The sequence below is a fragment of the Amyelois transitella genome, chromosome 4 (assembly GCF_032362555.1).
Source record: "Amyelois transitella isolate CPQ chromosome 4, ilAmyTran1.1, whole genome shotgun sequence".
Classification (NCBI taxonomy): Eukaryota; Metazoa; Arthropoda; class Insecta; order Lepidoptera; family Pyralidae; genus Amyelois; species Amyelois transitella.
In genome coordinates this window covers 12,197,315-12,224,274 of record NC_083507.1, presented here as the reverse complement: position 1 = coordinate 12,224,274, position 26,960 = coordinate 12,197,315, and the positions used below count along the sequence as shown (strand labels likewise).

At 35.4% G+C, this 26,960-nt stretch overlaps 1 protein-coding gene across 1 annotated transcript; it reads left to right on the top strand.

The window, feature by feature from the left end:
* Positions 1 to 471: 471 nt before the first annotated feature.
* Positions 472 to 26,960, top strand: LOC106136893 (uncharacterized). Its single transcript, XM_060954639.1, has 13 exons — positions 472 to 939; positions 3,381 to 3,572; positions 5,884 to 5,899; positions 12,581 to 12,720; positions 14,204 to 14,392; positions 14,831 to 14,981; positions 16,812 to 16,943; positions 18,656 to 18,823; positions 19,157 to 19,346; positions 22,003 to 22,154; positions 23,182 to 23,297; positions 23,699 to 23,845; positions 24,351 to 26,960. The coding sequence occupies exons 1-13, from the start codon at positions 648 to 650 to the stop codon at positions 26,867 to 26,869; spliced, it is 4,404 nt and encodes a 1,467-aa protein (XP_060810622.1). The 5' UTR covers positions 472 to 647; the 3' UTR covers positions 26,870 to 26,960.

Below are 26,960 nucleotides of genomic sequence, written 5' to 3'. Positions count from 1 at the left end.
CATTTTATATAATCTTATCATTTATATACGAGTATTTCTTACTTTCTACTATTTGCCAGATCTATCTCTGAAAGTTTATCCCATATATTCAGTATACTGTAGTATTTCGGTATTAGAGTAGCTGCGACAGTTTGGACTCGATCCAGTCGTGCGCATGCGTCTCTCACGCATGTATCGATATTTTACGAATTTCAATAAAACAAAAGAAAAAACAAAAGTGGAAATATAGACCTAATTATAATATTAAATATATAGACAGAGCGAACGTGATAAATGTGGTTTTTGAAAGAGATAAATAGGATTTGTGATATACTAAAGTAAAGTGAATTAATGTAAAGTGTAAAATTGTTCTAAAAACTATAGCTAGTGGCAGTGATGAAATATAAAATTTGTAAAAAAAAATCTAACTGATAAAATATATGAATTTAGAAATGTAGGTGATTGTTTTAATGTTAAACAGACAAACGACAATAATAATGACCGTGATCGTGATGAGACAATAATGATAAAGATGATATATGACGATGATGAAGATGAAATTAATAAATCCAAAATGACTCACAACGTACACAGAGTTAAAACGCAAAGAGCATACAAACAATAAAACCGTATCTATTTCGAGTTAACAAAACGAGCAAGTAACAAACATGGCTTCTGACCGGCACGCGACTCCAGTTATAAATCACAACATATTTATTTGTATTGTCGTCTCACTCTTATTACCGATGGTGAACAATGGTGCAGCAGAGACGGCGTATCACGCGCGAAGTTTCCCGAATGATGGAAAGAGATTGACCAGAGAGTATCATTTGAGACAAGGGGCGTTGAGGGGGTTAATTGTAAAGCCTGGACCTCACTACAATTTGCAACCTGTTGAAATTTTCCTTGGAATACCGTATGCTGCACCACCGGTTGGAAGTTTTAGATTCATGCCGCCAAGTAAGGTTTATTTATTTATTCTTACATACATATGTCACGTCTATATCCCTTGCGAGGAAGATAGAGTCAACAGTCTTGAAAATACTGAAAGGCCACGTACAGCTATTTGGCTTAATGATAGAATTGAGATGAAAATAGTGACGGGTTGCTAACCCATACCCTAAAAAGGAATCCCAAGTTTGTAAGCCTATCCCTTAGTCGCTTTATACGACATCCAAGGGAAAGAGATGAAACGATCCTATTCTTTTTTGTATTGGTGCTGAGAACCACACAGAATTATTAAGTCTCTCATGACTGAGTCACAAACAACTGAACCACGTGCGACTTAAAACTTCATTTTCTAATTCTTATTTTTTATCATTAAACTAGCGACCCGCCCCGGCTTCGCACGGGTGCAAAATTATAAATGTTATTATACATAAAAACCTTCCTCTTGAACCACTCTATCTGTTACAAAAAACCGCATCAAAATCCGTTGCGTAATTTTAAAGATTTAAGCATACAGACAAACAGACTAAAATAGCGACTTTGTTACTATGTAGTGATTATTTACGTTTTTGCTAGGGACAAACAAAGAATTAGAGCCGAAACGTTGAAGTTTTCACTGTCTGCCATTTTGGGTGTGGGCTCACATTAGCCACCTCATAACTTTTTTTATATACCAATCTTGGTATTCTACCAATATCATAAATGCGAAAATTTGTGAGTAAGTCAGGATGTCAGTATGGATGTTTGTTACACTTTCACGCAAAAACTACCGAACCGATTTAGATGAAATTTGGTATGTGGGTAGCTAAAGACCCAGAATAACACATAGGCAGACACATAGCCTATGTGTTATCCTGGAGTTCCCGCGGGATTGATAGGGTTTCCATGCGGACGAAGTCGCGGGCGGCCCCTAGTATTATATACATTATGACTTATCATCATAGTCAGTAGAGTACTTGCTGTTGATACGATGATTCGATGACGGTTATCTCTGACAGTGCCAGACCTTGGGCAACAAGATGACCACTTAGATCACTTAGGGTTAAGCCCTTTGTAGCCATTTGTACTGTACTACTGTTTTATATTTGTAATGTACTCCTTTAGTGAACGATTAAGCAATTTCTTTTTTTTTAAAACATAAATACGGGACAAATTACACAGATTGAGTTAGCCTCGAAGTAAGTTCGAGACTTGTGTTACGAGATACTAACTCAACGATACTATATTTTATAATAAATACTTATATAGATATACATCCAAGACCCATGCCAATCAAAGAACGTTCGTTTCTCATCCCGCCCTGGCCGGGATTCGAACCCGGGGCCTTCGGTGTCGCAGAAAGTCTACCTTGATAAATGGTCTAGTCAACGCAAAATAATTACGCAAAAATTTTTCAATTCGAACCAGTAGTTCCTGGGATTAGCGCGTTCAAACAAACTCTTCAGCTTTATAATATTAGTATAGAGTATACATAAAACGGGATGTAATAATAAAGAGAGAAACAGCAATAATTTTTCACGCGATTGAGAAGAACGAACAGACGAACAGAGGCAGAACCTCCCAGATAAAGTAACCAATCTGACTACTACTAAGTAGGGTATGATGACTTAACAAATTAAAAATTAATCTCAAAAAAAAAAAACATTTCCTCAATCCCGGTTCGAGATACGAATTATCATTTAAATGAAAAGTAAACTTAAATCAAATGAATGGAGCTTAAATTGCGGAAAATCCTTGGTCGCCGGAACACGCCTCTGTTTACCATAACACTGCAATGTTTAAGAATTTTAATTCATTTAAAGTCTATTTAAGTTTCATTCGAGATGCTTTTGCATTTGTATGACGAACTTTGAGTGCTGAAAATAAACAGTGTTTCCAGATCTTTTTTAGTAGCTAAAAGAGGAATCCCAACTGTATAAGCATATCCCTTAGTCGCTTTTTTCGACATCCATGGGAAAGAGATGGAGTGGTCCTATTCTGTTTTCAATTGATACCGGGAACCACACGGCACATTATCATTAACATAAAGCCAAGCAGCTGAACGTGGGCTTTCAATCTTTTGATGACTGTTGGCTCTGTCTATAGACGTGATTACATATATGTAATATTATGTTATATGTTATGCTAAACGTTATGTTATGTATGTTATGTTATACTAGAGGCCGCTCGCGACTTAGTACACATGTAGCCTATATTTTATTCTTGGTCTTCGGCTACCTATATACCAAATTTCATCGTAATCGGTTCAGTAGTTTCTGCGTGAAAGAGTAACAAACATCCATACCGACATCCTGACATACTCACAAACTTTCGCATTTATAATATTAGTAGGATAATAGGATGTTATGTTATAGGTTACGTTATATGTTATGTTATATGTTACGATATATGTTACGTTATATGTTATGTTATATGTTACGTGATATGTTATGTTATATGTTTCTACATTTCAGCAAGCGCCCCGCCATGGCCGGGTGTAAAGATTGCCGACAAATTTGCACCAGTATGTCCGCAGTCATTGCCCCCCATCAAAAAGGGCAACCCCCCCGCGCCAGGAAGAAAGTCCTACATGGATAGACTGAAGCCATTCCTAACTAATGAGTCGGAGGATTGCCTGTACCTGAACATCTATGTTCCTTTTAAAGGTAAGAATTACTTGGTATTCTTCTTTTAGGCGATGGGCTATTAGCCTGTCACTATTTGAAGAGCCAACAGTCATGAAAAGACTGATAGGCCACGTCAGCTGTTTGACGTAATGATATAATTGGGATTAAGATAGTGACAGCGGGCTATGCTGCGGGCGAAAGCTTGTGTAAAATAATTTATTTAGATACATACATAGATACATATAGTCACGTGTATATTCCTTGCGGGGTTGACAGAGCCAACAGTCTTGAAAAGACTGATAGGCCACGTTAAACTTTTAGCTTAATGATAGAATTGAGATTTAAATAGTAACAGGTTGCTAGCCCATCGCCAAAAAGAAGAATGCCAAGTTCATAAGCATACCCCTTAGTCGCCTTTTACGACATCCATGGGAAAGAGGAGTGGTTAGAGAGTTTATAAGTGCCGAGACCCACCCGGCACATTTATTTAGATAGGACAAGAATTGTACGTAGGTCATATGCCAGCCAATATGTTTACTAAATATTTAAATTGTGAGTTGATGAATTTCACAGATCCTCAAAATTGAACAAGCAATTTGCTCATACATCCATAGTCAACATTGCTTTTTTAAAAGCAATTTCAAAAGTATATATTTTCTACGCATATGGTTGGTTTCATCAAAAATAAAAATCTTTATATTACTCCCACGTGGGACTTGCAAAATTAATTACATCTGAAATCAGTATCGCCTCGCTTCCTTTGCCAAGTGGGCCGTGTCAAAGATTAAAAATGCCACTCTTGTACTACGATACTATATAACATACATATATACATACTATTACTGTTGGATTTGTCTACCCCACAAGCGATATAGAGGTGACCATAATGTATGCATGTATATACGTATGTTCTTTTCTCGTGCAGATTGTAACAGCCAATCAAAGGAAATACGCACAAACTTTGGATTTCTTTTATTATTTTTTTTAATCAATATTGGATTTCACTATTTTTTTAATGTAGACAATGTGCATTTTTCCACGATTTATTTTTAAGAGATTTATATTTGTAAATTAACGCCCGGTGAAAATTACGCAGTGTAGTTTGTTCCGCCGGTTCTTTTACACAAGCGCTTTGAAAGCGGTATTAGATATAATTAGATTTAAGTTATGTGACGTCAATAAGCGATACCTTGTATCCAATTTTGGAAATAAATTTATTCTATTCTATTTTTAATACAAGTAACGACTACCATGTCATCTGAATCAGTATTCATTCTGATTCAGAATAAATTGAGTAATAAACTATCTATGGTAGTAGGCAAAAGAGTTCTGGATACCAACTTAAATTTTCCATTCTGATCGGCTGTTACGATTCAATATTAGTTTGTTTGTTTGTTTGTAAATTCTTTATTGCACATAAAAATAAATATAACAAATTACAAAACAGTTATTGGGATTCAGAGGAATATGTACAATGGCAGACTTATCCCAAATGGGATTCAATTAGTATTCAGTGTTCTCTCGTCCATATTTCTATTCTAAGTTTGGATAATTGTGAAATTGACGTTATTATAGAAAATTAACCGACGCTTTGGAAGCGGTAGTAAACTAGGTTATATGTAATTTATTTGACATCAACCAAAAAACTTGCATGAAGAGAGTTATGAATGTGGATGAAGCAAAGGAAGTATGCAGAGATCGTGGCAAGTGGAAAGAAGTAGTCTCTGCCTACCCCTTTCGGGAAAGAGGCGTGATTTTATATGTCAACCAATGTTTTGAAACCAAAAGCTAGGAAAATAATTTAATGATGTTGAAATGTCCCATACCATCCCTATCGAACTTTGGTTCCTTGGTTTTGATTTCATCACAGATCCGATTGCGAAAAACGTTAAGTAAAACGAGGGAATTGTAAACGGAACGAATGCGGCGCCACAGCCCAATTCCCAGAGTAAATATATGTCAATCACACACCGCTGTGCCGCTGAACTGTACCGAAATAACTGCCAAATGTATTTCCAAGGTGGAACATCTAAACGCTAAAAAGTTTTGAAACTAGAATTACATACATATCATCACGTTTAAATCCCTTACTGGGTAGGCAGAGCCAACGGTCTTTAAAAGACTGTAAGGCCACGTTCAGCTGTTTGGCATGATGATAGAATTGAGATTCGAATAGTGACAGGTTGCTAGCCCATCGCCTAGAAAAGAATCCCAAGTTTGTAAGCCTCTCCCTTAGTCGCCTTTTCGACATCCATGGGAAAGAGATGGAGTGATCCTATTCTTTTTTGTATTGGTGCCGGGAACCACACGGAATTATTAGTAAGTGTTAGTGAATCGGTAAGATGCCCAGTTAAAATGCGTGATGCGCGAAAAGGCGCAGGTTCAATTCCCACCTCGGCCATGTACCAATGACTATTTTCAAAGTTATGTGCATTAGTTTTAATACTAACCAATGCTCTGACGGTGAGGGAAAAACATCGTGAGGAAACCTGCACATTCAGGTAACTGGCCTAACTACCTATTTACGTTTGTTTTCTATTGAAGCAATAGATAGATAAATAGACTCTTTATTGCACCATAAGAAAAAGAAAAACAGAAAAAAAACACAGGTAATGAGGTACAAAGGCGACTTATCGCTAAAGCAATCTCTTCCAGTCAACTTTAAGGTTTTTAAGGTTATTATTGAAACTTATAATTTTTGTATAAAGATGTAATTAAGAGCCTAGAAATTGATATAGGCTTTTCATCCCTTTAAAAACTATAGATCCCGTGAATTTGCGAAAAGCCTTTTGTACATGGCGGAAAATTCGCGCGGCCGAAGCTGCGTATAAAAGTTTGTACATCATAATATTGTAAAAATAACAGTAATTTTCTTCTACTTTAGGCCAACAGTGTAGTGTTTAAGAAATAATAGTACACAATACTACACACACACATACTTCCTAATGAGGAATAATATAATAAGGTACCAACAATGTCATTTCTCGGAAAAATTTACATCTAACGTTGCTTCTTTTCTTTATTAATAAATTGTAGGTTAAAGGTAATTATTGTGTTGACATATTAATAATATAATTACTTGGTATTTTATATTATCATTCAATAATTAAGAAAATAAAAATGAAAAACTCACATATGAGAAAAAACATTAAAAAAAGCTCCTAATAACTCTTTTGACGACACAAACTTGAGTGTCAAGAATACAAGCTTCTTTAGCAAAAGGGCAGCTAAATAATTTAATGTAATTTCAATAAAAAATATTTCACACTTCGCTATTATTGTTTCATTATAGGACCATTTTTCACCTTACAAATTCTTGGTATTTGTAAGGTGAAAAATGGTCCTATAATGAAACAATAATAGCGAAGTGTGAAATATTTTTTACATTCTTCTCGATTTTACACTCTATAATTATTGAATATGGTTAATTTCTAAACAACTGTAAAATGTTTGACGACTCACGCACATTAAGGAAGTTGTCGAGACCATTTCGGCAGTTAAATAGGCAATCCAACTTTTTAATAGCCACGCAATCCATTAGGCGAATTTAAATTCCACGAACGAAAGAAATGTACACCTTATTTGTGAGATGGTAAAGTTTGAATTGTTCTTGAAATGGGTTTCCTGATGCGCCCCGACAGGAAATTGAGTAATGTTGGCATTATATCGTCTTAAAACGGCAGCTTTTGTTTTGGGAATGACAAAATGTAGCTTATAACAACAGCTACTGTTTACAAAGTAACCAGGTTCCACTCGCTCAGTAAGCTTAGCTAAAGAACATATCGAAATCAATATTATTTTCAAAAAATAGGCCTTCGCAGGAACTGTTTCTCGTCATTTTAACATACATACATACAATCACGTCTTTATCCCATGCGGGGTAGCTTTTACCTAGCTGTTTGGCCTAATGATAGAATTAAAATTCAAATAGTGACAGGTTGCTAGCCCATCACCTAAACGAAATTATCGAGCCTATCCCTTAGTCGTCATTTTTAAGAACAATAAATTAAACTTAAGTTATATCTTATATTTTATTTTCGAAAAGCTAACTACAAACTACCGAAGCACTTCACCCCCTTAAGGCTAGCGTCCACTTTAAACAACAGAAAGAAACGTTCTTCAAAATGGACACCAACCCCAAAAGCGTGATGGTACTTCGCTCAAACAAATCCACCACTAAACTGTAAGAGAAGATGCACCAGCTGAAGAAACTCTTGCATAAGGGCATCATATTCTTTTCTCATTATTTCATTTACACATTTTTTTTCCATGATATAATTCTGATGTAAATCATATCCGTTACATGCTATGTTGAAATCAGTGATAATATTTTCTAGTTCCTATTAAAACTTGATTTTTTTTACTATGGGACATTTCAACATCACTTAATTATTAACATATCTTTTGGTTTCACAACAATGGTTGACGTCAAATAAATATATAAGTTTTCTGCCGCTTCCAAAGCGTCAGTGCAGAAGAAACTACACTGCAGCATTATGGTTATTTATATGGCAAAACAACGTTTGCCGGGCCAGCTAGTATTTCATATTACTATTGAATTATTCACATGAAATGTCAACAAAACCATTTTAACTACGAATCGAAATCTATTATTGTCCACATTCCACGCCCTACATTAGTTTAGTAGCTGTTATTTATAAATACAACTAAGAATTTGGACACACAAACGGGACGGAAGTTCTATATATAGATTCCTCAGAACTAGATTCTGGCGCCAGTAGCATCATTAGTCATTTAAAACTTGTGTTTATTAGTATGAATTAGCTAATAACTTTTATTTGTTTATAACATTATGTTAAGATGATCGATAATAAAGGGCTTTCATAAAGCTTATATCTTAATGCAGTGTGGTTCCCGGCATCAATAGAAAAAAAAAGAATAAGGCCACTCCGTCTCTTTCCCATGGATGTCGTAAAAGGCGACTAAGAGATAGGCTTATAATCTTGGGATTCTTTTTTTAAGGCGATGGGCTAGCAACCTGTCCCTATTTGAATCTCAATTCTATCATTAAGCCAAACAGCTTGACGTGGATTTTCAGTCTCTTCAAGACTGTTGGCTCTGTTAACCCCGCAAGGGATGTAGACGTAACTATTTATGTATGTATAAATATATGAGTAAGAAGAATTTATGATACACACCTACCTATTCAAATACTCATTGATACAATCACGTACAAACATTAAAATGCCAAAATTTACATACATTTCAAGTCATCGAGATCGTGGCAAGTGGAAAGAGGTAGTCTCTGCCTACCCCTCCGGGAAAGAGGCGTGATTTTATGTATGTATGTATGTATTTCAAGTCATTAAATAGGAAAAAAAAATCTTGAATTCTGCAATGGCGTATCGTAATCAGTATCTCAAAGGATAATTAAAGGATATTTTCAGAAAAAAAAATACACAATGGCGTCTGAACTGAACCGGCGACCTCAGCTTTTGTTTTTGCATTTCACTGAAATGGCGCAAAAGAGCCTATTACGCATATAAAGGGAAGATAAGAAAAAAATTAAATTATTAAGGCAAAAATGGGAGAAAATTTTGATATCAGATTTTTTTTAGTAGATAACTTCAACATAATTTATTGCTCATTTTATAATTCATATTTAGGAAAATATTTTCCTTTATGCTTATTTTAGAAGCGAGTTATCAATTACTCATGCACTTAACATACATTCGAGCGATTTTTACATACTTACATACACAAATATATACGTAATATACGGGATATAGACGTGACCTTATGTATGTATGTATACATAAATATAGTCACGTCTATATCCCTTGCAAGGGAGACAGAGCCAACAGTCTTAAAAAGAATGCTTAATGATAGAATTGAGATTCAAATAGTGACAGGTTGCTAGCCTGCTATACTATAGCTATACTTTATATAAAAGTTACAATACTGAATTAAGATCAAAATAAAATTTATGCGACACTAATTTATGATGAAAATTACAATATTTCACAAGACTTTGCTCAACAAAGATTTTATCGTGTAAATTCATGTGCGATCTTGTCATAGCAAACATGTTCACTTTTATTTATTCCTTTCTACAAGTCATTAATAAATGTTATGTTTGTCTTAAATCTTATCATTATTTTCATTAGTTTTGTTATTTGCAGTTCATTTTAACTTTTTAACTATCTTATTAGTAGCAAATCGATAATTAATATCTTTATAATTTATATATTTACTAGCGGACCCGACAGACTTCGTTCTGTCAAAAAGATTTGTAATACATTCAGTCAGAAAAGTATCGGGAATGGATTATTTATTTATGGTTCCAAATTCAAATTTTTGTTTTTTTTGTTGTTGTTAGATTGGCACAACTGTTTTCCATTTTGGCGCGGAGTTTGAGTTGCATCTGTTGTTTACATTAAATACAGTGCTATTTTTAGTTATATCATATCTAGTGTGTATTGCTAATTTCATAATGGATAAAAACATCGAACAAAGAGTTTGTCTTAAATTTTGCATTGCCAATGGAATATCGTGTTCGGAGTCACTGAAAATGTTACAGAAGGCTTACGGTGAATCGACTTTATCAAAAACTCGTGCTTATGAGTGGTACAAAGCGTTCAAAAGCGGTCGAGATGTGATGGAAGATTTGCCTCGCTCTGGTAGGCCATCAACGTCTGCAACTGAAGTTAACATCGCAAAAGTGAAGGAAATAGTGACTGAAAATCCTCATTCAACTTTGAGAGAGATAGCCACCGAACTTTCTGTATCTCACGAGTCGATCCGTACCATTTTAACTAATAATTTGGGTATGAAACATGTTGCCGCTCGGCTAGTCACAAAAGACCTGAATTTTTTTCAAAAACTCAATCGCATGAGAGTCGCTGAGGACATGCTAGAACGAGTCAATTCCGACCCAACATTCATGAAACGCATTGTTACTAGTGACGAGACGTGGGTTTACGAGTTTGACATGCAAACTAGTCAACAAGCTTCGGAGTGGCGCCTTCCAACTGAACCGAAACCGAAAAAACCACGCTAAAGTCGTTCAAAAGTCAAAGTCATGTTGACTGTTTTCTTTGACTATCGCGGTGTTGTGCACTCGGAATTCTTGCCGGAAGGTCAAACGGTAAATAAGGAATATTATTTGAGTGTTATGCGGCGTTTAAGAGAGCAAATCCGACGAAAAAGGCCAGATTTGTGGAAAGAAATTTCTTGGATTTTGCACCATGATAATGCACCTTCGCACAAGGCCATCATTGTGAACGAATTTTTAACCAAACACTCAACAAATACCATCGAGCAACCACCATATTCACCAGATATGGCTCCAGCCGACTTTTTTCTTTTTCCTAAACTCAAATTACCACTTCGTGGCACCCGTTTTCAATCGGTAGAAGACATAAAAGAGAATTCGCGGCGAGAACTGACCTCAATTCCGGAAACAGCGTTTAAAAAATGTTTTGATGATTGGATTATTCGTTGGCGTAAGTGTATCGTTTCTAAAGGAGCATATTTTGAAGGTGATAAAATAAATTTGGATGAATAACAAACAGTTTGTGTATTATTGATCTTTTCCTGCTACTTTCTTGACAGAGTAGTATGACAGTTTTTTGTTCCTATCTATTAGACCTAACGGGCCGTGCAGCAGAAATCGTAATATTTTAATTTCACAACAACTAAAACCAAACGTCCAATTTTAATCATTCAAAGACCAAATATTATCTACATAAACTGTACTTATTGATGAAATTATTTATTTTGATAAGGATTAATAGCATGAGTAAAAAAAACGCGTTAAAATGTAGACCAAAAAAAATTCAAGATTTTTAAATAAAAATGTGGTTGTTGTGCCTCACTCGACATAAATAGGTATAGTGTGTCGCGGACTTTTTTGTAGATATTTATAAGATCTACAATTAATTAAAACATTTTATGGTTCTATCTTTTGTAGTTTAGGCAGCAGCGTACGCAAAATAAGTAACTTTTTGGTTGATTTTTTTCAGTTTGTGTCCGAAAAATCCAAATATGTTACAGAACCCTATTTTTTTCCAAAATAAAATATAGTCTATGTTACTTGTGGATAATGTAGCTTTCGAATGGTGAAAGAATTTTTAAAATCGGTCCAATAGTTTTTGAGCCTATTCATTACAACCAAACAAACAAAGTTTTCTTCTTTATAATATTAGTGTAGATTATTTATCAGTTGGCTCTATCTACCCCGCAAGGGTTGACTATATGTATGTGCCTAATACATAATAATAAGGATAAAGTTTTCATGACACTGCCTGAATTAATCATATCGTCTAAAATCTGCCATTCTAATTAATATATTTTCATATCACAATTTAAATGTATCTTGAAAATGTATTAAAACGTAATCATCAAAAGTGCCATCTATTTAACAGCCGACAAACTATAAAGTGGCTCACCCTGTGAAAATTTGTACAAAAAGTAAACCACCCTACACAGATTTCAGGAAACTTGAAACTAAATAGTTCGTCAACATAATGTAGGATGGCGCCACTAGTCATAAAGTGAAATTAGAAAAACCCTGTACATAAGAAGGGTGTTATAAGTTTGACTTGCCTAATCATGTATTTATTTTTACGTTTTTTATTTTGAATAACAATCAGGCACCTAAGAATTCTCCCATCTAAAGATGGTAAACATTTATAACAATAGCTAAATGTAGTATTATAACTGCACTTTTTATCGCGAAATTAATTAAATCATACTTATATATTTAACTTAATTCTTTAAAAAAAGTCACAGTGTGTATGTATATATAAGGGTAAAAACATGATTGTTTAAATAATTGTACATCTTAGTAAAATTTTAAATTAATAATTTTATTAAGAACTAACTGTGCCCGCGACTTCGTCCGTGTGAATAGTTATTTTGGGCATCATTGAAGCCCTCAGTGATGAATAATAAATTTTAACTAACTATAAAATACTTAAAAAATTAACTAGAAATAACTTCAAAATTAATATATATGGCAAAACAACCTTTGCCGGGACAGCTTGTATTCTTTACACCTATTTTAATATTACAGATCACGAGAGATCAAAGAAAATGCCGGTACTCGTGTTCATACACGGAGACTCCTTCGAATGGGGCTCAGGCAACCCCTACGATGGAAGCATACTTGCTTCTTACGGCAACGTGATAGTCATCACTGTCAATTTCAGACTTGGAATACTTGGTAAGAACAATAATAATACATACATACATTCATATCATCACGTCTATACCCCATGCGGGGCGGACAGAGCCAACAGGCCTGAAAAGACTGAAAGGCCACGTTCAGCTGTTTGGCTTAATTAAAAATTGAGATTCAAATAGTGACAGGTTGCCAGCCCATCGACTAAAAGTAAAAATCCCAAGTTTGTAAGCCGATCGCTTAGTCGCCTTTTACGACATCCATAGGAAGAAGATGGAGTAGTCGTATAATTTTTCTGTTGGTGCCGGGAACTACACGGCAATAGTAATATAATACTGAAAGCGTTTATTTTATCTTCACAATAAAGTCATGGACATAGGGATAGGCTTTTAAACTTAGGATTCCTGTTTTAGGCCAACCTGTCACTACTTGAATCTCAGTTCTATTGTTGAGCCAAACAGCTGAACGTGGAATATCAGTCTTTTCAAGACTGTTGGCTCTGTCTTCCCGCACGGGATATAAATCATCATGTGTATGTATGCAATAAATTCAGGCTTATTGCTACGTAGCTAACAATTATATGACTAGGACTTCTAATAATCTAATATTATTAGATACTAGTTTTTGTGCGGGGTATCGCTCCAATGGGAAATTTCAGAAAAAAAGGAGCCAATGTTACTCTAGAAGATCTATTCTATATCTGTGCCAAATCCCGTGAAAATTGTCCTTGAGTTTACTTGTTACGAACATAGGAAAATATCAATCTCTTACTATTTATTGAAATACCCTGAATGGTGCCGTGTGGGTCCCGGCACCTACAAAAAAAGAATAGGACCACTCCATCCCTTTCCCATGGATGTCGTAAAAGGCGACTAAGGGATAGGCTTATAAACTTGGGATTCTTCTTTTAGGCGATGGGCTAGCAACCTGTCACTATTTGAATCTCAATTCTATCATTAAGCCAAATAGCTGAATGTGGCCATTTAGTCTTCAAGACTGTTGGCTCTGTCTACCCCGCATGGGATATGGACGTGACCATATGTATGTATGTATGTACTATTAATTGTTAGTGTGGACATACCTATTCTAGAATTATTAAAAAAAGTAACCATTCCATCCATCAGTCTGTCAGTAGTCCATCTCTGGGACTAAAGAGAACCTAAACTTAATCCCTTTGTAGAAAAATCTCTTAACTGAATAGGTACTCGAAGGCTATAAATTAACATAAATTAATATGCAAATTAATCAACTCAAGATTATATAAAATTAAAAAGTTGAGAATTGAGTTTCAGTTATTTTCATATTATCTTCTAGGTCTTTTCTACTTATGTTATAAAAGCAAAACTAACTCTGTCCGTCACTCATTCACGTCTAAACCACTAAACCGATTTTGATGAAATTTGGTGCAATTATTTTTATTGCGAAAGGGGTCAAAAGAGGGCAAAAAGAAATATCAACGAACTGTCACGGCGAACGAAGTCGCGGTCAGCAGATAGTATAATAAAATTCGACTATCACATTTCAGGTTTCCTAAAACCAAGCCTCACCGATCACGCATACGGTAACAACGGTCTACTTGACCAATTAGCAGCCTTGCAGTGGATCAAGGAGAACATTGAAGACCTGGGTGGGGATTCCACGTCAGTGACCATCATGGGCCACGGGAGAGGAGCGGCGTGCGCTAGTTACCTGATGTTGTCTCCAATTTCTGATGGTAAATTTATTGTATAATGCACTCACAGATGTACAGAAGAGACCAGGTAATAGTTGACTTTCTCTAGCAAATTGAATAGCTAAATTTTTTGCAATTTAATTGACTTCGAAAAAGAAGGATATCGATTGTAGGCGTTTTTAATTTTTCAAAGTTTTTTACATCGACTCTAAATCAACTAAAAACAAAAAAAAAATACTCAAAGGTTTCAAGTTTTAACTTCTTATAATCTCCCAGTAAAATAAATTTAAATAATCTTTACATCTGAACTTGTTTCTTACATACAATCACGCCTCTCTCCCGGAGGGGTAGGCAGAGACTACCTCTTTCCACTTGCCACGATCTCTGCACACTTCCTTCGCTTCATCCACATTCATATCTCTCTTCATGCAAGCTCGGCGGTTTCGGGTACTTTTGACCTTTAACTTGTTTCTTCATTAGGTTTATTTCATCGAGCTATACTAATGTCGGGTTCAGCTCTATCCGACTGGGCGATGACCAAAGACCCAGGAAGGTATACCTTCCAAGCTGCACAGAGTTTGGGATGTAATCCGAACTCAAAAAACATGATGGCATGTTTACAGACTAAACCGTAAGTACTATTGACTTAATCTTCTTCATAGATACATACATCATAATCACGTCTATATTCCTTGCGGGGTATAAAGTGCCAATAGTCTTGAAAAGTCTGATAGACCACGTTCAGCTGTTTGGCATAATGATAGAATTGAGAACCAAATAGTAAATACGTTTAACTTAATCTTCTTCATAGATACATACATCATAATCACGTCTATATTCCTTGCGAGGTATAAAGTGCCAATAGTCTTGAAAAGTCTGATAGGCCACGTTCAGCTGTTTGGCTTAATGATAGAATTGAGAATCAAATAGTGACAGGTGGCTAGTCCATCGCCTAAAAGACGGAATCTCAAGTATGTAAACGTATTCTTTAGTCACCTTTTACGACATCCATGGTAAAGAGATGGGGTGATCTCATTATTTTTCTATTGATGCCGGAAACCATGCGGCACTGGCGGCACTACTCAAATTTCTTCATCATAGTTATTGGTTACTTACAAGAAATTATATCCTACTACTATTATAAAGGCGAAAGTTTGTATGGATGTTTTATGGATGTTTGTTACTCTTTCACGCAAAAACTACTGAACCGATTACCATGAAATTTGGTATGTAGGTAGCTGAAGACCCAGAATAACACATAGGCTACTTTTTATCCCAGAGTTCCCGCGGGATTGATAGGGTTTCCATGCGGACGAAGTCGCGGGCGGCCTCTAGTACATACATATATCTTGCTTTATAATACAAAATACTTCGACCAATAGCAATTGCCCTTAAATTTGAGAGAGAAAAAAGATCGTCTCTGCAATTATGAAACGTCGAAAGGTCACGCCGACCCCAATTTCTCAAGTTCTTCATAACGGTTTTGAAAGGATCTAATGAGTTCCAAATTAACTTTAGGTTAAGCTGATACGAAGCCAAAAATTCACGTTTGATTTTTTAAAGCACCTTTTGGAACTGTCATTATGATAATCATATTATAGAACGATTTGAAGGTCGACAATTTATGAATATTCAATGAAAATGTTCATGCATTCATTTATATAATCACGTCTATATCCCTTGCGGGGTAGATAGAGCCAGTAGTGTTGAAAGACTGACAGTCCACGTTCAGCTGTTAGGCTTATTGATAGAATGAGATTCAAATAGTGACATGTTGCTAGTTCATCGCTTAAATGAAGAACCCTAAGTTGTGCGCCTTTCCTTTAGCCGCTTTTTATGACATCTAGAGGACAGAGATGGAGTGGTCCTTTTCTTTTTATATTGCTGCCGTAAACCACACGGCAAAAAAGTGTATTCAAAAATATAAATATCTGGGAATCGAAATGAGAAGTTGCTTCCTTGTCTTCCTCGTGGCAAAAATCTCAGCTGTATCCTCACTTCTCTAGCGCTTTTTGACCACGGATCCTAGAGTGGATGAGTCAGATTTTTACACGAAGCTACTCCTATCTAACCTACGCAACCATTGCAGTGGAACTAACCCAAACTAGATCATTATAAAAGCCGCAATGAATATGCCTATTATCTTAGTCGCCTTTCAAATTCGAATTAAATGGAGTGGTTTCAATTTCAAGATCCTAGATATAGGCTTCTTCTAAGCAGTGAAAGGTAGATAAATGAGAATTAATGAAAAATCTACCCACAGTTACAATTTTAAATGAAATCACTCTTATAAGCTATTAAACAGGATCGATTCCTTCTCAGTTCACGAGGGAAAAGAATTTATTCTGATTCCAGAGCAAGGGCAGATTTGAAAAATTTAACCCATTTTTTTTTATTTTAGACCAAATGATATGTTCTGGCGTTAATTTCATGATTCTTAACTTTTTAATTTCTTTTACAGATTGTCGGAAATCAAAAAAGTCCAGATACTAGCCAGGCAGTTCGAAGTTCCGCTGGGCCCTATTGTGGCTGGATCATTTATACCCAGTGAACCAGCGGAGACCATGGTCTCTTACCCCAATTTGCTAAGCAAGTGAGTTAAATAACATACATAAAATCACGCCTTTTTACCGGAGGGGTAGGCAGAGACTACATAAACAAAATCACGCCTCTTTTCCGGAGAGATAGGCAGAGACTACCACTTTCCACTTGCCACGATCTCTGCATACTTCTTTACTTATATTACTATTACTTACTTACTGAAGAGACTACATTTGAGTTATTTCATTGTTGTAAGTGAGTTTTTCTCTTATATTTTTATATTTTGTGTAAATACGTTTTATTAATTACGCAAGTAACAATAAAAGGATTGGAGGAATATCATAATACAATTCTTTGTTCAAAAAGAAATAAAAAACGTATACGTTTACGTCTAAAACAACAAAGAATTTTCTAAATAAAATAATAAATCTATTAACAAAGAATTGTATTATGATATTCCTCCAATTCTTTTATTGTTACTTGCGTAATTCTGGTGTGCAATTATAGCTGCAGTGTAGTTTGTTCCGCCGCTTCTTCTACACATGCGCTTTGGAAGCGGTAGTAGATATAATTAAATTTAGCGTCGACAATGAATGTCAAGAAGCTAATACCTTGCATCCAATTTTGAAAATATATTTTTTCTATTTTATTCTAATACAAAAAAAAATTAAAACTTGTTTTCTTTTAAATGACATGATATTTTTTAAGATATTCTCTCTCTTTGCGTCTATTATATTATCCAAAGTCATTTTTCTTCTGTCTTTGCTTTATTTAGATCTTTATTCTATTCTTCATTTTTGTATTGTTTTGAGAAATAAAATCTTAAACCGTAGGTTAACATTTGTTAAATCATTACATCAATTGAAAATGTTCCTACAGCTGAAAATACATCAAATGATTCCCAAACCGGCGCAGCGGTACTAAAGCAAAGAATTTCAGACATTACGTTCCCTTACGCCGAAACAAAGGTTCCCTTTCGCCCACTGAAGGCTTATGTGTTGACTGTTATTGATGATTCCGTTGCCTTAAGCCTTTAAGCCATAGCTGAGATTTTCGTTATACTTACCTCTGATAAATTACCTGCTGATATTAGGGAATTTATTGACGGAAAAGATAATTAGTGGCGATTTTATGAAGAAAAAAGGGAAGGTGTTGTAAAAAATTAGGACTATTTGTGTCCTAATTTTTTGTCAGCTAAAACAGCAAGGACATGGACAATGTAAGAAAAACAAATGAATCAGTGCTTAAATAACGATGATAAAATGTAGAAACTTTCGTTCCAAATAAAAAAATAAATTAACGACCCGGAATACAATTTTTGTTACATACATACATATGGTCACGTCTATATCCCTTGCGGGGTAGACAGAGCCAACAGCCTTGAAAAGACTGAATGGCCACGTTCAGCTGTTTGGCTTAATGATAGAATTGAGATTCAAATAGTGACAGGTTGCTAACCCATCGCCTAAAAAAGAATCCCAAGTTTGTAAGCCTATCCCTTAGTCGTCTTTTACGATATCCATAGGAAAAAGATGGAGTGGTCCTATTCTTTTTTGTATTGGTGCCACCACTACCACACGGCACTTTTTAAATTTTTGTTCTCTGATTTATTAAGGAATTCACTTCCTGTAGTTATGTTATCTCAAAATTAAGCATTGTGTGACACTTTGAAACTACTTTTTCTATTTCTATTTTATTTTTCAGCGGTTCAAAGTAGATTTAATCATATTTTTTTTGTGCATAAAATTTTCGTTTCCATTTCAGATACCAACTTTTGAGTGGAGTAGCAGAAGTGGAAAGTTACCACGATTTTGGTGCCATCGAGTTAGAACATGGCATACTTGAGAACGAAAGAGATGAATTCATATCGAAATATGCTGAAATTGTGATGGGTGCTGATGGCAGAGAGCTTGTTAAAGACATTTTGAAACAGTACGTATATTCATAACATGAAATTACGCTTCTTCAACAGATAAATTTTCAGAACGTTATTACAAGACAAGACGTTAGACAAGAAGACAGGCTATCTAGCGCGACCAAAGTTGAAAATGATTTTGTTGTTATAGTAACTTCAACTTTTACTGTGTGTGCATATTAAGACAAAGTTTTGATTATACTTTAGTGAAAATATCACTTCCAATCATTATTATTAGCGCTTTTAGTGTTAGTCTCGATTTCATACTCACCTCTATAGAGAGGATTAATAGTATCTCTTCCAACATATACCACTAATTGGTCATTAATATCATCAATTCACAATTTCAGGTACTCCCCAACAAAACTTGATCCTCAAAGATGGGGAGTTGATGTGAACCGTGACGTCATATTAAACATATTCAGCGACGCCAGAACTCTATCACCAGTCATCAGTTTGTCTAATTATCAGTCTAAAGCCAACAGACAGTCATATTTCTACGTGTTTGGACACAATTCTGTTAGCACTGAATATGCTGCTGTGAGTGTTATATTATTAACTACTTTATTTTGATTTTGATGTAAGGTTGAAATTCTCTTGTCGGTGAAGTCAAGGTGACGTGGAACATTTAAAATAATTTTTGAAGGTGATTTTTTGGTTATCTGTGCGATCTGAAGTTCTGTTTATTTATTTGATTGGTCTTCTTAATGTTAAATGATAGATAGATAGATAAAACCTTTATTGCACCATAAGAAAAAGTAAAACATAAAAAAACACCGGTTATGACGTACAAGGGCGGGATTTATCGCTAAAGTAATCTCTTCCAGTGAACCTTAGGGTGGAATTATCTCAACATTTTTGTTAATTTTGATCAACAAGTCTTGTTTAAGATTGATTTGTGTCAAATCTAAATTATGTGGAAAAAATAAATTGCATTAATAAAAAAAATACAATCTTCATTTATAAATGGCATAGGACAAGATGTTATAACATTTACGTCTAAAAATTCAAACAGCATAATACAGTAACAAATTTACCTACCAATAAAGATTGTTTTCCTATAGTCACTTCAATTTTTTTATACAATTCAGAACAAGACAAAGTTTGATAACGACTTTTTCACTGCATCGCTAGAAATGAAAATTAAAATCAGAATTCTGGTCCGCTACAGTCTTCGGAACAATACGGCCAAATGATGGGAGGACTTGTCGATTTTTTGACGTGCTCTCTTTGGTATTTTCAGAATGGACCTTCTATTCAAATTAAAATCGTTCAAGTATTTGGTCTTTTAAATCTTCTGTATAAAAAAAATGTTCTTGTGGTTGCCTGGAAGAGTTTGCATAATGCGACAAGGCCGCCTTCTGTACATTACCGTAATATAAGTTTAGGTTTTTATAGTTATAATTAATGAGCAAGAAACGGTATTCTGTCTATCTTTCTCTATGATAACGCTTTTGATGAACATTAAAATGAAATAAAAAAGCCAGTTGAAAACTGAAATCCAAAAATCTAATAACATATTTAAAAATAAAGATGACAATAAAATTTGACAAAATTAAAAAAATGCATATCTTGGCAAATAGAAAGATGTTATCTCTGCCTTCTCTGGGAAAAAGGTATAGTAAAAATTAAGCACCGTTTAAAAAATAAAACTATCACACTTAAAACATACATACATACAGTCACGTCCATTCCCTTGCGGGGTAGACAGAGCCAACAGTCTTTAAAATACTGAAAGGCCACGTTCACCTGTATTATTACTGATGGAATTGAGATTCAAATAGTGACAGATTGCTAGTCCCATAGCCTGCAAGAGGAATCCCACGTTTACAAGCCTATCCCTTAGTCGCTTTTTACGATATCCTTGGGAAAATTATGAAGTGGTTCTATTCTAAAGGGCCGGAAACCACACGACATTCCCTTAAAAGGTGTTTATAATTATTTCTTTCCGCTTAGCATCAAAGCGTCTACACCATTTTTAAGTTTGAAACTTTGCAACAGGTGCGACAAAGCTGAAATAAAGGCTGTGCTAGAGTTTTTTTTATTTTTTATTGGCAGAGATACTTTTGTTGTCGAAACTCTGCAGCACTTGTGAATTCACTGAAAAGTGTATTTTTGCATACATTTCAAACTAAGTTAATAGTAAAATTCATTCAAAAATCTAGATTTGAGTCGACATAATCAAGTAGACAGAGCCAACACAGTCTTGAAAATTCTGATAGGCCATGTTCAGCTGTTTGGCTTAATGATAGAATTGAGATTCATATATAGTGACAGGTTGCTAGACCATCGCCTAAAAGAAGCATCCCAAGTTTACAAGCCTATCCCTTGGTCGCCTTTTACCACGTCCATGGTAAAGATATGGAGTGGCCCCATTATTTTTTCTATTGATGACGGGAACCACACGGCACAAAATTCTTTGACAATAAATATATTGAATAAAAAAATTTCGCCGGTAATTTTCAAATGCAAAATTGTGGGTATATTGAAATATTTTTAAAAAAATTCCACCGATGTTCCAAACGATTTCACCTTTCCATTGAACATTCCAGAACCGTGTTCAAATTCCAATGGTTTTCCATTCACATTCATTTCTTTCAAGAGCTGCAAAGCGCTTAGTTGTGAATATGCGGTGAAGGTTTTCAAATGCATATGAATGTTTGAAATGTATAATCTACACTTATATTATAAAGCTGAAGATTTAGTTTGTTTGTTTGAACGCGCTATCTCAGGAACTACTGGTTTAAATTGAACTTTTGGCTCTGTCTACCCCGCAAGGGATATAGACGTGGTTATATGTATGTATGGAGGAGGTAGCCGTAGGAAGCTTACTCTTGTCGGTGGAGAACCCGTTAACTCCACCGTCAAGAGTGAGCTCTTAGATTTAAGAAGAAGAATCACATACATACATATGGTCACGTCTATACCCCTTGCGGGGTAGACAGAGCCAACAGTCTTGGAAAGACTAAATGGCCACGTTCAGCTATTTTGCTTAATGATAGAATTGAGATTCAAATAGTGACAGGTTGCTAGCTCATCGCCTAAAAATAATCCAAGTTTGTAAGCCTATCCCTTAGTCGCCTTTTACGACATCGATGGGTACGAGATGGAGTGGTCCTATTCTTTTTTTGTATTGGTGCCGGGAACCACACGGCACAATCAAGAACAAGAAGTATCACCCTATTCTCATTTTCAGTTGAACAAGAGTGTCAACGGTGAGGAATTACCCTACGTCTTTGGGATTCCCCTAGGCGGGGCTACTTCTCACTTCCACACTGAATACACTCCGAAAGAGAAACTACTGAGCGAGGTCATGATGAGACTTTGGACTAATTTTGTTAAGATTGGGTAAGTTTACTTTTATGGTAAAAAGAAAATTTGAAAGATTGCGTATGTATGTTTTATTTTTATTTTAATTAATTTATTTATTTATGTACTTACAAAAAAAATTATAGGTACAGGAGCGTTTAATACAGTAATTCTAGTACAAAGGTGCTACTTATTTCAAAAGAAATCTCTTCCAGTGGACCCATGAGAGGAGAGATGAATTTTGGAGCGGTATGGCATGTGCATAAATATAGTTTAACATGTTTTATTGGCAAAGAGAAATTTCGAGATCAGACTTCGATAATTTGATCACTTCTAGCTTATCAATAGCTCTTCAATATGTTTCTTATAAGAGGAAGGTCAAATAGGTACTATCTAAAATTCTAATAATTCTTCCTGTCGATAGCCGTAGTAGCGTCTTCACATCTCTGGAGAGGAGCCGTGAATACGCTTATGATTAAGATATTGAATTTCAATTCTTACATTAACAGCTGAACGTGGCCTATCAATCTTTTTAAGACTGTTGTCTACCCCACAAAGGATATAGACGTGAACGTAATTATATGTATGTAACCTGAAGTAAATCAACATTTCCTTTGAAATACGTAATCAAATGAATCATCACTTGACGATCACGATGAGACAAATTTTATCATTTTGCTACTCATTCGTTGCGTGGGAGTGGAATTTTCTCCACGATGATTGTTCTGATCGACACCTTACACCCTTTGGTCTATCATTAATGATTTACATACATACAGTCACGTCTATATCCCTTGCGGGGTAGACAGAGCCAACAGTCCCAAAAATACTGATAGGCCACGTTCAGCTTTTTGGCTTGATGATAGAATTGAGACCCAAATAGTGACAGGTTGCTAGCCCATCGCCTAAACAAAGAATCCCAAGTTTAAAAGCCTATCCTTTAGTAGCCTTTAACGACATCCATGGGAACGAGATAGAGTGGTCTTATTCTTTTTTTTATTGATGCCGGGAATCACACGGCTTAATTAAGGATTTTTTTATAATAATACGATTTAAAATATTGCAGGACACCAAACACACAAAGCGTTAACAAATATTACACTTTGGATACAAAAACCTGGCATCAGTACAACGTGGAGTGGCCAGAGTATAATGTCAGCCATCAGTCATATTTGAGAATAGGTAAGATTGATTGATTGATATGAAAAAATTCGCCTAAACATCTAAATTCATGACTTCTGGTGATTTTTCATCAATGTTGGACAATTCATACTTAACTCTATGCATACATATAATCACGTCTATATCCCTTGTGGGGTGGACAGTGCCAACAGTGTTGAAAAGACCAATAGGCCACTTTCAGCTGTTTGACTTAGAATTGAGATTCAAATTATGGCAGAGCGCTAGACCATCGCCTATAAGAAGAATCCCAAGTTTATAAGCCTATCCCTTAGTCGCCTTTCGCGACATCCATGGGAAAGAGATGTAATGGTCCTATTCTTTTTTCCTATTGGTGCCGGGAACCACACGGCGCTATTATTTACACTAGGCTATTTAATTACTGGCCAATAATATTTTTACAGATATACCTCCTTACATAAGCAGCTTGTATCGTTCAAATTATACAAACTTTTGGCTCGAAACGTTGCCCAAGAAGACGAGACGGATCTACTTCGACCCTTCGTTTGAACCTCCACCATCTAAGCCTAAACCAACACGTCGCGACCCAGGTAAATAAGCTTCCATCAAACACTCCTGATATTTTATTATTAATGATACTACACACACGTAAGAAGCTGACTTTAGGTGCCGTGTGGCATATAAAATTTAAATGAGACCATTAAATATCTTTCACCATGCGTGTCATGAAAAGCGATGACTAAGACAAAGGCTTTTAAAAGACTTTAAACTATTAACGTCTCTAATTGACTTTCAATTCCAACATTAAACCACACGGCTGGACGTAGCCTTTTAGTCTTTTCTAGACTGTTGACTCTTAGGGATACCCCGTAAGAGATATAGACGTTTTTATATGTATGTCACATACATACATATAAAAAAGCAGTTTTTGATTGTGTGCCTCTAAATACATTCATACACATACATATGATCACGTCTATATCCCCGGTAGGGTAGACAGATCCAACAGTCTTGAAAAGACTGATACACTTCACTTTTTTAGCTAAATCATAAAATTGCCTCTAAATCCTGAAAAAAAATTATTGTTTGTTACAGATCCTATCCAAAAGATAATCTATTCACGAGAGCACCACCCAGCCCCCGCTGTTTCACCGTCAATATCCTACGGCAGAGTTCGTCCGTACTCGCCACCGGAACCCCGACCAGACCCAGATATTAGATTTAAGGAAATACTCTCCATAAAAACACCATCACGCCCCGTCCCTCCCAATCTAATGGGAAAACTTCATACAAGTACAACCACTAAACCATCTGCGATTATACCAGTCAAAACTTCGAGTGCGACAATGACCCTTATCATATCACTTGGAGTACTTTTTCTAGCTGTAAATTTTGGAATATGCGGTATATTGTACATTAAGAAACGCAGATTACGTCTCAGGGAAAGATCCATTGAGCAACCTCGACCGCCTCGAGCTGAGATTGGGGAAGTGGATGTAATCGGTCAAAAGAGCTCCAAAGACGATAAAAGTGCTTTGCAGACGTTCAAAAACGGCTGCAGTGTTATAAAATCTATGAGCATTACTAAAATAGGGAAAAACAGCAAGAAAAGTAAAAAGAAAACTGAAGTTTGTAAAACACCAAAATCAGACGATTCCGGCGGTTTCCGAGAGAGATTTCAGTTAAGACGACATTTATCTACCAGCACTTTGGATGCGCATACCAAAGTGAGAGATTGGATAGCTAATGAAGTTATGCATAGATGTTCTCCAGGAATATTAAGAAAGTCAAACTCTGACTTAAATAATGATAAGCATTTAACTGTAGTTAAGCCGTTCACAAGATCTGAAGAACTGCTTTCAGAATCGAAACGTTCTAATAAAGATATTGTAAAAGTAGATGATAAAACAAAACATAAAACAATTGATTCCAGAAAGTCCGACGGTACAAAAACTAGAACATCAGAAAAAACTACGTCAACATCAGCACTCGGTTCCCACTCTTCAATAGGAAGTAACAAAAATTCAATAACAAGTCTTAAAGGTGCAAAACATTCTACTGACTCTTTAAAGAGCAAAGGAACTGAAAGTATTAAATCCAGAAAAGTATCAGTAGCTATTGATGCCACGCCGGCTGCTAGAACTAATTCAATCCTTAGGCAAGAACCAATAGAAATAACGAAATCATTTGATTATCCTGATCAAAGACATTCCAAATGTGACAATAAATTACAAAGATCAAAAACTGATCACGATATTAAAATTGATAAAGAAATAAGTACAGATGAAATAGAAGGTAAAACGTATACCAATGTTATTACACTTTGTGTACAACAAGATAAACCGCTAAGAATATCACATAAGCATTCCACTTCTGATCCAGTTACAGATGTTAACTATGATAAGTTGATCAAAGAAAAAATCGAAAGCCAAGCTATAGATATACTGCCTCCAGTTATATTTAGAAATGATATTAACGTAACATCTCGGGACGAAATAGTGCAAGCTGGGCCCTTGACAGCAGCCGAAGCTTTGCTTACTATCCAACGAAGAAATTTTCCAAAAGTTTTGCCAGATTTGCCAAAGGCACAGAAACGTCTTTCTTTGCAGCCAAATACATTGCAAACTTTTAGAGGATTCGGAATTATAGAAAATCAATCGGAACGGCCTAAAGTACCACCTCAACCTCCACCACGAACGACAACCTTAGAAAGAAGACTGGCCTATAAAAATACAAAACCATTGTCTTCATTCGATTCCTCAAATATAAAACAAATTGCAGAATCTGAAACATTCAATAAAAACTACGAAAATATCAATACATTATCTCCTCCTGAGGAAATGTATAATAAGTCCAAGTCAATTGACAAAATGGAGTATTTCGACAAATGTGACTCAATTAATATTCAAAAAGACAGAGACTATCCGAATGTCATTATTGCATCTAGTAACATTCCAACATCAGATCCAAAAATTATCATAAAGCCATCACCGAGTAAAATAGACATACCAACGAATATACCACGAGTAAGGTTGCCTGATGACTTTCATTCTCAAACTGGTTCCGTTACATCTTTCTCTTCATTTTGTTCTGAAGATGATGATGATTTAGAAGATGGATTTTTGGACGACATCGCTGAAGATATGCTTTTAAAAGAATTAGTTGGAGGAGTAGAATCACCCACAGATATGACTCATATTCTGGACACAAAAGGACCTGACTCAATATTTGAGAAGAAATTAGAAATTATACCAGTGAGAGTAAATCCTGGACACATTGTACCTAAAAATAAAGATGACTACGTTTGTGTAACAGATTTGCATTTACCAGATGTTACAGATTTAGAGAAAACTGCCCAGATTAAGCCCAATTTTGGACTAAATAAATTGCAACATCGAACTGAAAGTATTCACAGACCACCAGAAAAGGCTGTAAAAGTGAAACAGAAAAGGTCAATAAAACCTGGTTCAATTTTAAGTAGGAGCAATAGAAGTAGCAAAAGAAGTAGTGATAGAAGTAAGAGTAGTTCAAGTACATTAGAATATTCAAACTCGGGATCATCCAATGATACAGAAACTAGTACAGGCACAGTTAGAAAAGTGGAAGTAAAGTAAGACTGTAGGAAAATAATTTTAGTAATAAGATTGTCAAGTTCATTTATAGTAAATATATATTTTTTATAAAGTTATCACTGATCAAAAATGT